Raw genomic sequence first — 15,332 nt, forward strand, 5'->3', positions numbered from 1 at the left:
CCCACACTTCATCTGAGTTTGCAGATCTTTCTGAAAGGACGACTCTCGGTCCATATTCCAGTCATTCTCCTTCAACATTCATTTCAGTCTCTCACTACCTCTCTCAAGTAACTGGAGATAATTCCTTAACCTGATTGACCTCTGTTGCCGCCTCACTTTACTGACAGACATTCATTCATAATGAAAAGTTACACATTACAGCCCCCCCCGCCCCCCCCCAATTAATCCACAAGCCCCCGCAGCACTGCTGCCCAGAGTGCCAGTGGCAGCCAACTTGCTATTTCCTGTTCCACCCTCTTGGCTTTAAACAGAGAACAGACCTCAGTGTGGTGTGACCAGCAGCACTGGAGAGGGTCAGGCATCATCAGGCTCAAATCTGCACAGGAGCACAAAAAAAAGTCTAGTAAAGTCCGATTTTCTATGAAAGTGAGGGACAACATATTTTCTTTTGCAAATCAGGGCTTTTATTTTGGAATCAGATGTGAGTTTAATTTTATCTCAGAGGAAAAGGAAACTCTGGTGGACTGTTTTCGTCTGGTCCTCCTCCCTCTGGAGGATGAGAGGGAGTGGATCACAGTGTGGAGCTGCTCCTCGTCCACTCCAGCAGCAACATTCACCTCCTGCTGCCTCTGGATCTTGTCCACATGCTGTCTGACACACAAGTGTCTGAGTTCTTTTGGTTTTGTTTGTTTTGCCAGTCGGAACACGGTCACATCCAGGATCAAGGTGAGTGGTGTGCTGACTTTTATTGTAAATATGTAAATCCTGATTTTGTTGCACATTAACATGGAGCAATTACTGTGAACTTTCCACAATCCCAGACTTTTAAACAGTTGTATATTTCTGTGTGGATTTGACCACATTTACTGCAGTTAACTTTGCTCTCGAGCAGTAAACTGGTTTATTAGAACTTACAGCATGTTTTTTTTTTTTTATAACACCACAGTCCATTAAAGTTGCCGCTTTCCACAACAAAATCTTTAATATTTTTTTAATATAAACTCAAAGAAAAAAAAACGTTTACCATCTTTCTGCTACAGAAGCTGCACCATTGCATCCCTGGCAGCAGCTTCTTGGTGGAAGCCGTAGAGCCTAAAATAATGTCCTGGTTTCAGAGTGTCAGATTTCATTTTCTTGACTTAAATGGGATTATCTAAGCAGGAAATGTGCCGAGGGTTGAAGGGGAATGTGCTTTTACGGGGTCACATAAACAGCCCGAGCTGCGGGGCTTTGCATGTGTGGAGTAACGAGTTATTGGACTTGTCTGGAAATGTTAGGTGTTAAATCTGTCTGCCCCGAAGAGTGTGGCTGCGTAAAATGGACATTTGCCTCCCTCGGCTTCTTGTGATGTGTGTCCAGCACCGCGCGTGAACTTCACCACAGACTGTGAATAAATCTGTGCAGCTCTGCATAAATATACGATATTTGGAGCTGCTTTTGTCTGGAAAACAGAAAAAGTCAGAGGCTGCTTTTGTGAAGATATGACAATCTTATTTGTCTATTAAATCATATAAAACATTAAAGTGATAGTTTTGAGGTGTGGTTGTATGAGGTGCTGAAACAAAGTCAATGCTGATTTCACCTTGTGCAGCATCACATCATCACTGAGAACCAGACCCAGAACTTTGCCCTCACTGAAAATAGTCTTCTTTCTACCAAATTCCATAGAGAAATTCAACATGTTTTTTTTTTTAGGTCATGGCAACACAGGTGTTGCTTGGTTTACTGATGCCTAATTTGGTAAATGTGTATCACAAAGGATTTCAAACACAGATGTCACTAAATAACACATTCCAACTTGGTGATGGAGGCAGCAGAGGATCAGCTCCTGTGTGCTGTGTTGTAAAATTGTTAATATTCTATATGGACTTTGGTGTGGGGAGTTAGCATTTACAAAGCAACGCAAATTTTGATTTCAAGTTGGAAAAGGTTGTCTTAAGGCTGCAAAAAAAGTGGTCAACATATTCTTCAGATATCATAGACTTAAGCAGGTGTATAAATTAAAGGTCACATAGAGTCCTGTTGCACATATATGTTAGTTATGGAGGTCTACTTACATCCATTAACTTGTTTTTATGGTCAAAAACCTCCTAGTTGCTGTAAACGAGCCGATAGAAATCCTCTTTTCTGACGCTGTTCCCCAGCCGCGATATTTCAGACTCAACTCTCACACCCAGAAGACAGAGTGTGTTGTGATTGGCCAGCCAGCGTAGAGCCTTCCCAACTGTCTTGTGATTGGCCAGTACCCAGAAGTGACATATTCAGCACACCCGCTCTCAGAAGCACAGCTCCCCCCTCTGGAACGGTGGATGCACTGCTACTCATTATCAAAACATTGTTTTAACAGTGTTTAAAAATAGCTTCTTCACGACTCCCCGCCGCAGTCCCTTTTATGACTTTGACCCGGAGTCAGACCCAGAGTCAGAAGACACTGTCGCTCGTGAAACACCTCCACAACAGACGTTATTCTTCTTCTGTGGTTCAATGTACGCAACCGGATGTGCCCGGAGCAGGAGGATCTGCTGTTCAGGAGAACCGGTGTTTTTACCTAACCGGACTGGGTTTTTTTCAGAGATCTCGCTGAGCCCGAGATTACAATAAAACACAGCGTTCTCAGCAGTGGCTGAACTGTTTGTTTAGAACCTTCAGGGCTTCATAAACAAGGTAATGATGCAGATACACACTAAAAAACAGTGTTAATTGGAACTTCCGGTCTAGGTCCGCTTTAATGTTTGAGCTTGTCTGTTTTTCCTTGGTTTCCCACTGGCAGCCATGCTTTCAGAGACAGCAGGTGCCCTAGGCTAGTTTCCAGTGACAGTGACAAGCTGGGGGTGACTGTATCAGTACGTCAAAAAAAATTTTTTCAAAAAAATCACTTAAAGACTTAATGATTTTTAACGTGTGCTCAAAAGAAATCAAACTACATCAAATGTTTTTTTTAAGTGATACAAATTAATATATGAAGCTTCAAAATCAAAAGAAATGATAGGTGCTCAGAGAAATATCGGCATTGAATAGAAAGTTTGAGAACAAAAAAAAGTAAAAATTTTACTTTTGTGAAATACAGGTGAATCTAAAAAATAAAAATGTCCTTATGTGCTGCTATACTTTCGCACATAAATCCACAAACTGCGCCGATGTCACTTGTTAATTGTTGACCTGAGAAGGTGCTACAGTAGGTGGGGAGAGAAAACACTTCCCAGAATGTGAACCTACTCCTTTAAACCAGCAAATTACAGAGAGGAATGACTTGATTACAAGGTGATAATCCACAGCGCGGTGAAGGCTACATGTTTGATAAACATGGCATGGAAGCACTACTGGATGTAAAAGCCAAGTCTTTAATCAAAACAAACATTGTTTGGCTTTACATGAGCTACACTGAAAACTAAATTGCCCACTTATGCTGTTAAGGTCTGGAGGCAGCAAATTGAGAGTGCAGATGGAGTCATGCTTCTTCCCATGAGTCAGTGGGTCCGGACTCAGCCCCCACCCTGACGACCAGCCAGTGTGTTCACAGTCTGCCAAGAGTCACCAGGATAAAGATCAGGGTGGAAGAGAAACACTCGGACCCCGGTGGCAATGGCTGGAGCAGGTCATGGTTTTGCTTTTTTTTTCCCCCGGAGAGAAAATAGTAGAAAGAAAAACATTGGGCTCCCATGCGCATTGTTGTTGTAATGACAGTGAATGTGAGGGGGTGGGAAATATCAGTCATCGTGTTTACGTCAAACTTTACTGTAACTGTGGGAATTAAAGGACCAGTAACATAAATGTTAACATGTAACATTTAGGAGAGTTTAGTGAATAGAGTATACATAAGTACCATTTTTTACTGTAGATGTGCTTAAGGTGGGGCCCAAATGGAAGTATGTTTCAAGTTTTGAGGGAGAAGCTTATAACACAAACACATTTCTACAGCTACGCGCACATAAACCTGCACAAACTGACGAAGAAGAAAGGGGACGCTGCAGAGAGAACTGTGAGAGTGTTTACATCCTTTCTGGTTTGATGCTTTTCCATAATACAGTCCTAGCACTAATTGGCTCGACTCTACTCGTTTTGTCCTTTCCCATCAGCGATAGTACCTGGTGTTTTAGTTTTTAGTTTTAGTACCTCCTCTGATGTGGTTCCAAACATGCCGAGCCGATACTAAAATGTGACGTCACACTGATTGGTCAGAGAGTGTCATCACTGGAAGAGTCATTAGCGTGACGTCCGACAGTAGAATCTAACTGAACAATGATGAACTGTAGATCAGTTAGAAAGACTTAAAAAAGATTTTAATCTCCAACATTTAGCAAAGGAAATAGAGGATTCTGGTGTATTTAGTGACAACACTGCTGAAAGCCAGCGATTGTGAGCCCAATTATTATTTCGTATTTCACTTCAGTGAATGCAGGAAGTACTGAACGCTTCTGTGAACGACTCTTTTTAATCAACTGATTCTAATGATTCAGTTACACAGAAAACAACTGCTTTTACAAGTCACTGGTTTGTGCGTTTGTGTCAAGTCAAAACAACGTCACAGCAATTTTGCGCAGCTGTGCTATGAGGACTTCCCACACGTTGAGGACGTACTATGAAGTCATGAATATTTCTTACACATTTGAGCCTTTAAAGTTACATTTTATGTAAACGTCTGCTTTGGTCCAGACTGAAATAATATAAGATTGTCATTAAAGCTGCAGTTGGCAGGATTATGAGAGAAAAATAATAGTTACTGGATGCAGATTTATTTTTGTTTGAGAACACTATTTTAAGATTAAACAATAAACCAGCTTGTGCCTGGAATATGTTGCCTACCTAGCATTAGCATGCTAACATGCTAAATGACAATGGCAGAGAAACGGGACCATACCTATGTGCCCCGGGTCCTATGTTCCCCGGGTCCTATGTTCCCCGCTTTGTATGTGACCGGGGAAAATAGGACCCTTTCTCTAACCCTAACATCTAACCCTACCCTTTTTCAAAAAAAGGGTCCCATGTTTCCCTGTCACATACAAAGTGGGGAACATAGGACCTTTTTTGGGAAAAACGGTGAACATAGGACCCGGGGAACAAAGGTACGACCCCCAGAGAAACTACACTTGGTCACCATGTTGTGTTTGTCCCTGTGACTGAGAAACATGAAATGGATGTAGGTCAGCTGATACACAGACCGTAAACTGTAGCTTTGAAACGTCACAGTCAGTTAAACTCGACAGACAGACATTAAACTGTTTTCTTTTCTGCTCCGTTTCACCACCGTCTCATAATTCGTTTTAATTTTTTGCAGCTGCTCCTCTGCCTCTGTTTTTTCTTGTGAGTGCATTCGTGTTGCATTGCAATTAAGTAATTTAATAAATGGTCTGTACTTCAGTTACAACCATAGATTCAATATACAAAACAGGCAAAGTCTTCCAGTTTGAATGGAAGCCTATGAGAAAATGAGCTTCTACTTAATATTTCCATGAGGAGTTTACAATCTCAATCACAACATTCAGCTCTTCCTTTAATAAAATATGTCAATTTAGAGGAAAATTGACGGTAAATAATGGCACATACGAGTGGACACCAGTATACTAACAGTTTTGTCCAGTACCATGGTTCTCAAACTGTAGTACTTGTACCACCAAAAGCTTCTTCTGGTGGTACTTGAAAAATCAGAAATATGTTCTACTGTATATACCAGGGTAAGTGATCAAAGTGGAAAATGAAACAAACCTTGGTTATGGTACGATATATCATTGCACATAATTACAAATTAAGTGTATTATATCTTATAGGCTAGTAAATATAATAGTTCTGTGCAGTGCATATTATATAGAACATGTTAAATATTTAATATCTTGACTAGTAAACTGATATGTCTATAATATGGGTGTTTATTTTAATGTAAATTTATGTTTTCTTTACACCTCTCATTCTTTTTGGTTCCTACCTGTCTTTGTTGTCAGGTGGGAGAGATTTCGGGACAGTAGAACTGTGTCCTGTGCGTATGAGCTGCAACCCTAGTATCACCCACAGCCCAGAGAGAGCTATCTATCGAGATTACACAAAAAAACAAAAAACGTGACTTTGACTTTGCTCGACTATTTACGCCACTGTATTTTAATGTTTATTGAAACGTCAATTTTTTTTTGCCTAAAATGTGACCAAAACGTCATACTATACTATGTTGTCGACCTCAGTGTCATACTAGACTATTTTGTCCAATATCTGACCATTTTTTTGAAAAAAAAAATTGGTCCAAAATTTGAAAAAGAACGCCATACTATATACTATGTCGTCCAAATTTGAACAATTAAAAAAAAAAAAAATTTGTTTAGCCCAAAATGTGACCAAAACGTCATACTATACTATGTTGTCGACCTCAATGTCATACTAGACTATTTCGTCCAATATCTGACAATTTTTTTGAAAAAAAAGTTTGGTCCAAAATTTGACAAAAACGCCATACTATACTTTGCTGCGAAAATCGGACGATTAAAAGAAAAAAATATTTTTAGCCCAAAATGTGACCAAAACGTCATACTATACTATGTCGTCGACCTCAATGTCATACTAGACTATTTCATCCAATATCTGACCATTTTTTGGAAAAAATATGTTGGTCCAAAATTTGACAAAAACGTCATACTATACTATGTCATCGAAAATCGGACAAATTTTTGGAAAACATTTTTCTTGTCCAAAATGTGACCACAATATCATATGGTCGACCTCAATGTCATACTAGACTATTTTGTCCAATATCTGACCAATTTTTTTTGAAAAAAAATTTGGGTCCAAAATTTGCCAAAAACGCCATACTATACTATATCGTCCAAAATCGGACAATTAAAGAAAAAAACTTTCAGCCCAAAATGTGACCAAAACGTCAAACTATACTATGTCGTCCAATATCTGACCATTTTTTTGAAAAAAAATGTTGGTCCAATGTTGTTACCTCAAGAGAGCAATATTATCTCAGGTGGTATGCAATGTTTGAGAAGCACTGGTCCAGTAGGTCCAGCTGCAAAAACTCAGTATGGCGCCGGTCAAATTGCAAATTCTTTAAAACAGGAGTTCAGATTCTATTGGGTGATGTCACAACTGGTTGACACTTCATATGGACATAATAGTTCATTTAAAGATAGAGTGCACTTCCCCTGTGATGGACTGGTGACCTGTCAGGGTGTATGTCAGCTGAGATTGGCTCCAGCACTGTGAGACCCTCATATGGACAATAAAGTAGTCGACAACGAGTGTGTTTACTTTTCTTGTTGGAAATTTTCTGTGAACTGGCCCTTTAATTCTTGACTTTTTTTCATTAATTAGTGGGAGTTTCCCCAGTGGACACACAAGCCGAAGGCAGAACAAGACTTTTCTGTGGGAAAAAGAAAACCCCATGTCCCTGAGACAGGAAAAGAGCCAGCTCGGTCTCTGACGTCATGATTGTAAACATCCCTATCAGACAGAGAGAGAGGGGGCCTCACACTGCTGTTCTCGCCACTTACTTGGAACACATTGTCCCTCTGTGCTGACCTATACACTGTGTTTAAATCACAGCAATGACAGGGGAGCTTTGGATGATCCTTTCCACTGGTTTTTGCATGAGCTCAGTTTTTTTTTCTGTATGTTCCTTATTAAAATGTCTCAAATTCAGCTGCACACATGAACACTCTACTTGTGTCTTTTCATGACAGGACGTGCTGCTGCTGCTGCTGCTGCTGCTGCAGGAGTGGAGAGAGTGAAAGGTCCCGGACATGCTAGATATCTGAACCCACTGTGAACCAGGATGGAGCCTGTGAAGAGAGACATGGAACTGCTCAGTAACAGCATGGCGACCTACGCTCACATCAAAGGTAAAAGCTCACCTGTCACTTTATTAGGTACACAGGACGCCTAATAAAGAGCTCCAGATGCTCTTCTGCTGCTGTAGATCGTCTGCTTCACATATGATGTGTTGTACATTCAGAGATGGTCTTATTAGTTGTAACGAGTGGTTATTTGAGTTGCTGTTGCTCACTGGATATTTTCACTTTGTTGGACTATTCTCTGTAAACTCTGGATGTTTTTTTTTTTTTCAGGAAAATGCCATTAGATCAGCAGTTTCTCAAATACTCAGAGCACCCTGTCACCAAGAGCCATGATACATTTAAAGTCATTTAAATCAGTTTGGTTTGATCTTTAGCAGGTCATCTTGACTACGTTTATGTCTACATGCTTCAATGCACTGAGTTTCTGCCATGTTATTAGAGTAGATTTGTTTTACTGAGTAATTAAACGGGTGTAGCTAATAAAGTGGATAGCATGTATATCTTGGGGAATACAGAAAACAGTGTATTAATTTACTGGCAAAGTTGCAATGCATGCCTTCAGTTTGTCAAAAATGTGGCTACTGTAAAACATGGTCTTCCAAAATGCTGTAATAGTTCTAATTAAAAAACAACTATTCATACAATCATGCTGTATATTCTAGACTACAGCACATGAGAGCTAGTGAAAGTAATTCAGGGTTCACAGTGTGTTGAACCAAGAGGAGCAGTAATGAGATGCATTCAATGACCCTGGTAAATTTAATCACTTCTGTGGGATCTACGGTGAAGCGGCTTCAAGATGCATTCAAGAAACCTCTTGAATTGTGCATTTTAGTCGCCTTAACTTATTGACAATTCATGCCCATCATTAAACAAAAGACTTTTAAAATGAATTTCTCTGTCTCAATGTACTACTTCCTGGGACTTAGGTGTCATGTTTTCTTTGGCTCAAACATTAGATATTAAGAGATTAATACTTTTCTTTTTGGACAAATGTCGAAAGATTTTATGTGTGATTGTATGTATGTGCACAAAACAGTCACTGCAAAGAGAGAAACTGTGTGCATTTTAACAAAAGTGTGCTTCATTTTGATTATATTGAGTCACTGGACCCTGTATGGTTTGATGTATATTCAGAATTTGTTATGGTAGGTTCATAGTGGTTCTGTGAAGGTTGACCAGTGATCTTTGAGGTTTTTTTTTTTTTTTCAAATTTTACAGTAGTGGACATGCTCTTGCACCATATAACAATACTGGGCCAGTCTGTTCCCATGTAGTTCAGTATCTGAAGTTCAGAAATCAGAATAAAGAATACCAGAGTAAAGAATATTTTAATCAGTAAAAGTCAGTACAGACGTGCAGTTTTATCATGTGATCCTTTGATAAAGTTGCTGTCCTGCAGTGTTGCTGATTGTGTTCCTCTGCCCTCACAGCCAACCCAGAGAGCTTCGCCCTCTACTTCATGATGGGCGTCTGTTTCGGCCTCCTCATGGCGCTCTGCCTCATGGTGGCCGCCATCGCCTGCAGGACCCGGCGCAGCATCAAACCCCCACCGTCCCCCGAGAGGAGACAGCTGAAGGAGTCTAGTGCAGAGGAGGAGGATGATGAGGAGGATGAGAGCATCGCAGAGGAAGACGGCGACGAGGCAGACATCCCCAAAGTGACAGTGGCGTCCATAAGCGACCGCAGCAGCCCGTCTAATGGCACTCTGAGGAGTGTGAACGTGTTCGCCTCCGCGGAGGAGCTGGAGAAAGCCAGACGTCTGGAGGAGAGGGAACGAATCGTCAGGGAGATTTGGAGGAACGGGCAGCCGGACATCCTGGTCACGGGGACCGGGACAATCGGACGAGTGCATTACCACTAACAGACACTACAGACACTGCATCTTAAAGACACCTCACAGACTGCAAAGATCATTATACACATATTTTCACCTTCATGTAACAAGAGGAATATGACTCTTCTGTGACTTGTCTCCCACTTTATCCTCCACGAGGGCCACTAATCCCAGCTGACATAGGACAAAAGGCGAGGGACACCCTGGACAGGTCGCCAGTCCATCGCAGGGCAAACATATAGAGATGAACCTCAGCATGTTTTCCGACATGTGGGAGGATACTGGAGAAAATCCACTCTCACACAGGGACAACATGCAAGGTCCCGAACAATTAATCTTCTGTGCTAGCCACAAAAAAAGTGTTTAAAAAGTGTACAGCGACGCTCACAGCTGGACAAAATTGACTTTTTCCTTTTGTTTTTTTTTTTCATTTTCAAAACATAACATAACTTTTCCACAATATTACTACACAACAGTAGGCCCCTAAAGTGACTACAGGGCCCAGTAATGAGGCTCTTATACTGTGATGCACCGGCCCTGTCATGGGCTTTGTAGCTAATATGTTTGCGATTTGTAATGTAATATCTTATTCAACATCCACAGTCGACTCCGTCTCTGTCTTTTATTTGTCATTTGAAAGCCGCACATTAATGCAAAAACACTTGTCTGGCATTTCAGCAGGTTAGCATCCTGTTAGCGCTTGCTAACTTCACTCCAAACATAATGCGTATGTGTTACATGACACTGTTGTTTTATATTCTGTTCATGCAGCACATGCAGTTTTATATTCAATATATTTTACATAAAGTCAGGACATCCCAAATAAAAAACATTGACTTAATTTCAAACCATTACAACAAATGTTTCTAATTTCATGAACCCGTGAGTGTGGATTACTCCCTGCAAACACTGAATCCTACAATTCCCATGATGCAACTGGATCACCAAAAAATAATACACAGCAATGTTGTGCTGTTGAGGTCGTTGAGATGTGACTAAAAACTGAATAAAAACTTGCACACAGAAAAGAGGATTTCTATCGGCTCGTTTAACTGCAACTAGAAGTTCATGTATGTAAGTACAGGACCACTCTATGGGAGCTTTAAATCTGTGTCTGCACTTTTATTAGGATTTATATGTTGTGTTTCTGTTTATGTTAAAACTGTCAGATGAGACTTGATTGTTTGCTGACCCACTGCTACCCAATGTCTCGTTTTGAGCAAATAAATGCAGCTTGGGTTTCATGGAGGCCTCGTGCAGAGTCTTCCCCTAAGTTCTGTGTGTCTCTTCCCACACTTCCCAGCACCGTCCCCTCCCCTCAGGTTGGAGGGGACACCCCTGTCTTTACCCCCTCTCTCTGGTAAAGACATGTCTGTGTGTGTCTATGAAAGAGCCATTGACCTGAGCTGTACTCTGGTTATTACCTATGCAGAGCTTCCTTGAGTAAATCCAGCGATGTCCCAAGAGACAGTCGTTTTCTGTCCACGGAGTTTTCCTCCTCCACTCATGAAAAGACTTGATTGTGTTATGACTGCAGAGTGTGTGTCCACTGTCCCCTGAAGGTCATAAAGGTTGAATTGTGGATTGTTATAGTGAGAGAGGAGGACGGTCCAAATGAGACACTTGTGTCCTCATGCTGTGTGCTCACTGATTCTGTATTGATGTTTATGAAACACTTTTGTGTGCCTGCGTGTGTGTGTCTGTGTGTGTGTGTGTGCATTATAACACATTATGCTTTAATTTCGTCTTACTGACGAAAGCTTTTTCACTTTATTAGAGAATGGTTGTGATATATGAAATATGAGCTATAAAGAGAAGATGGTTTGAAGCCTTATGTATATACATATAATATTTTACATATTTGGCCACCTGCAATTAACCTAACCTGCTTATAGATATTTATGATCTCACAAATGGTTTGTATAGCACTTTTCTAGTCTTGATGACCACTCACAGCATATACATTACAGTTTTGCCATTCACTCACACTTTCATACTGATACTGAGCGAAATATGTGCAGCACGTTTTTCTATCACTCATCTTTCCTACATGAGGACGAGTGTAAAGTGTTCTTTGTTCGTGCAATTGACCAACCAGTGGATATATTTTATATGGATTTTTTTTTTTTTTTTAAATGAGTCCTTTAATATTCATCTCAATATTTAAAATGCTAATTGAGTCCAGTGAAGGTTAAGTAAAAAAGTACTAAGAAGGGGTGCCTGAAGGTGTGGGATCCACATGACCACTGTGCAACGGCACACTGGTTCTAAAGGTCCTGGTAGCGCTGTGGGGGGCATGCCTCTGGTCGCTCTAGAGGACCCTCTGGGCTCCGGAGTCCTGGACATTGGTCTCGTCTCAGCACCTGTGGGGACACAAAACCCAACCCATGGGGGACCTACAGGGACACTATTTGAGGTCTGTGGCTGGGGACTTAAGGGCTGGGTCACTCCTGACAGGGACCACGCTTCCCATGCTGTAATGGTGCCAACAAGGGTCTCAGGAGATTACGATGCACAGCTTTTTCGACATTTTCCTCCACTTGTCTGATGACATAAACTGGAAGTTCAGGGTCGGGCTGCCAGTTTACCCTGGCCCTTGGCTCTCATGTCCTGTAGAAGTACCTGTTGGAACTGTGATCAGTGGTGAACTGCCAGCCTTCTGGTCATAGTAGGTGTTTTGTCGGGCCATCTCAGAGTCTCTGTGTTGTACAGCCTTTTCAAACGCGAGCTGCAGTCTCCGTTGGTGACATTTGACCCAGTCCTCGACTGATGAGCAGCCCGCATTCTCTGAAAGTCCCAGGAGGCGATCCTGTGAGAAAAATCCAAACATTAAATAGTGTGAGGGGTATCCGGTAGAGCTGTCTACTGTATTGTTATATGGGTCAATGACATGACATGCATATTTTTGTGTCCAAGTCCATTATATATATAAAAAAACCATAACTTAATCTTTTCATCTATCACTTTATTCTATAAAACCTATTAATTTTCATGCATTTTTCAGTAATTTCAAATAATTATATTATTTTATGTTTTGGCTTATCAAACCCCTAAGATATCAGGTGATGCAGCTGTCCGAGCAACTGAGCAGACTAAGAAAACTATTAAAAATGTTATTTTAATAATGATAAACTCAAAATAAAAACTTGACCTTCAGAGAGCTAAAATCTTAAATTATTGTAAAAAAAAAACAACCCACAATGATAAAAATAAAAATGTTTATCTAGTGTAGACACCTTAAGGTATAGTTGCCAAATAATGAATTTTAAAATAAATATTAGGAATGTATATATATTTTTATATATAATAGTTGGTTGTGCCACCTGACATTTTTTTGTTGTGAAGTTAAAAGTACTGTTAAAAAATGAGTTAAAACAGTTATACAAGTATATGAGAAATGTTCAAACACATTGTTCTGGACTCAGAAATATGCATTACATCTATTTTGAAAATACTTTTTAAAAACACCTTTTTAGAAGCTTTATTTGTCATTGACCCATATACCTGTAACATTTCCGGGAGATGTTCATGCCAGTTCCTCTCGTCTTCCCCCAGGGTTCCCAGCAGTCCGAGAAGGGTTCTATTAAAGTGTTCCCAAGCCCCAATGCCGGATGGTAAGGCGTAGTAAGGTGCGCCAAACGGCTGAATGACTTTGTTCCACAGTACCCTGGCTGTTGTTGTTGCCGTTTGGTCTCTGGTCACTGCAGCTCAGGCATACTTGGTGAAATGATCTACCATAACCAGCATGTTGTGGTACGTGTCTTCTGGGTTCCCTATGGACAAAAAACCTACAGACAATAATTCCAAAGGAGCAAAGGTCAAAATAGGGGTCAGTGGCACAGGTCTAGAGTTAGGAACACACCTTGGCCAATTGTGGCCAGAAAAAGCTTCTCTGAATCAGAGAGGCAGTCTTTCCAGGGCCCCAGTGTCCAGCCTGCTCATGATACAACTGCCAGACATAATGTCGCTCCCCTTCAGGAACCAAAATCTGAGCTGTTGTGCTAAATCTGAAAGGATTCTCTGTGTTCCTAAAATATCATGTTCACAAGGCAAAACAAAAAAACAGTGAGATAGTAACATTTTACCTCTGACCACAACAACATTAAAAATATTCCCTTAAGACTTTTTAAAGAATGGGACAGAAAGACAAAACATTACATGTTGTTTGCAAAGAGACAAAATGTAGCAGTGCTACAAAACAGTGACGTACTACGAGTCATTGTAATGGCCCAGAATGGTGTTTAATCAACTTAAATGTAAACTTAATTCCAATACTTGTATTCCACAATTATTGCTGAATCAAAGACCTATTTAAATCCTGTAACAAATCTCAATGTCACCTAATTTGACTTGTTATAGCATTTCTATGTGAGTTTTAGTTGTCTGAGACATCAGGGGTCCGTTTCACAAAGCAGGTTCAACAAACTCTGAGTCTAACCCTGAACTCTGAGTTGATCTACTCTGAGATAGGAAACTCTGAGTTTTCGGTTTCAGAACAGCTGATTTGAGTTAGTTTGTTCAACTCGGAGTAGTTTCACCTCGAGTTAAGCGCGTGCACCACAATTATAAAAAGACAGTATGAATGGAGCCCCGTTTCAAAGAGTCACCATGATAACGGGCAAGCGGAGGGTGACGTTCTTCATTACACTGGAGTTGGAAATATTAATGCGTGAGTTTGAGCATGTTTTAGAAGGAAGTGTAACAGCAGCAAAAGACAGGGAGACGGCGTCTGAGAGAACACTGCTGCTGATGAGGAAGTTTAAATGTCGTCCTTTGCACAATCACAATAGTATTACAGGGGGAAACTGCTTGAGTTGTAGATTATTAATTTATTTATTTAGGTGTAATCACGCGGGGGAGAAGCGCAGTTGGCAGAAGATTAAGATGAAACATAAAAACATTGTTCAAACAGGTAAAACCTCGTTATAATCTCATGGGATTACCTCATTTTGATCATGTTTTACTTAAAGTAAATATGAAGTGGCTGTTTGATTGTACAGTTGTTTTATCCCCAACATAATTATGTTTTCACACATAAATGACTTCTCATTATTTATATCACGTTCAAGTGCTCTGCATCTATGACGTTCTATAAAATAAAAAAATTTAAATTTGTAAGAAAAAAAAATAATAAAGAAAACCGCAGCGCGACAAAGTTTCTGCTGTGATGTGAGAGCGTGACTCTGGTTGTTAATGTTGAAATGTAAGGACTGATTAGGTTGTGTATGTAAATGATGAACTGTGATGTGAAACAGTTCCGCTCAAAAAGAAAAGTGTCTGGAAATGTAAGAACATCTATGAGGTCTGATAATCATCTCCTGTGCTGCTCCTTCATCCACAGGATCACTGTCAAAAGGACATGGTAGTGAAAATAGTCTCCACCTAATATAACTTCTAATGTAGACGCATAACTATACTACGCCAAAACTCTGCTGACTGAATGAATGAGGAAATCAAATACCATGTGTGTCTGAAAGAGGGCGGAGACAGAGAGAAACTCAAGGTTTGCGGAGAAAAACCTGCTCCCGACCAGGTTAGTTTCAAAGAGCATGTTACCATGGTAACTGAACGAGAGCTTAAGTTACCTCTCTCTGTGAAACAGGCTAGAGTTACTCCTCTTTCTCTGGTTTGACTTACCTCCCTTTGTGAAACGGAAAACTCAAAGAGTTTCCCTCATTTCAGGGTTAACAGACTCAGAGTTTTCACTAAACCTG

General features: G+C 40.5%; 1 protein-coding gene across 1 annotated transcript; it reads left to right on the top strand.

Annotated features, from left to right (window-relative positions):
* Positions 1-586: 586 nt before the first annotated feature.
* On the top strand, positions 587-9,645 carry eva1bb (eva-1 homolog Bb (C. elegans); the record flags this gene model as incomplete). Its single annotated transcript, XM_083900129.1, has 3 exons — positions 587-726; positions 7,668-7,826; positions 9,215-9,645. Exons 2-3 carry the CDS (start codon positions 7,760-7,762, stop codon positions 9,643-9,645), a joined length of 498 nt encoding a protein of 165 aa, XP_083756255.1. The 5' UTR covers positions 587-726; positions 7,668-7,759.
* Positions 9,646-15,332: the final 5,687 nt, after the last annotated feature.

The sequence above is a fragment of the Microchirus variegatus genome (genome assembly GCF_963457635.1).
Source record: "Microchirus variegatus genome assembly, chromosome: 13".
Classification (NCBI taxonomy): domain Eukaryota; kingdom Metazoa; phylum Chordata; class Actinopteri; order Pleuronectiformes; family Soleidae; genus Microchirus; species Microchirus variegatus.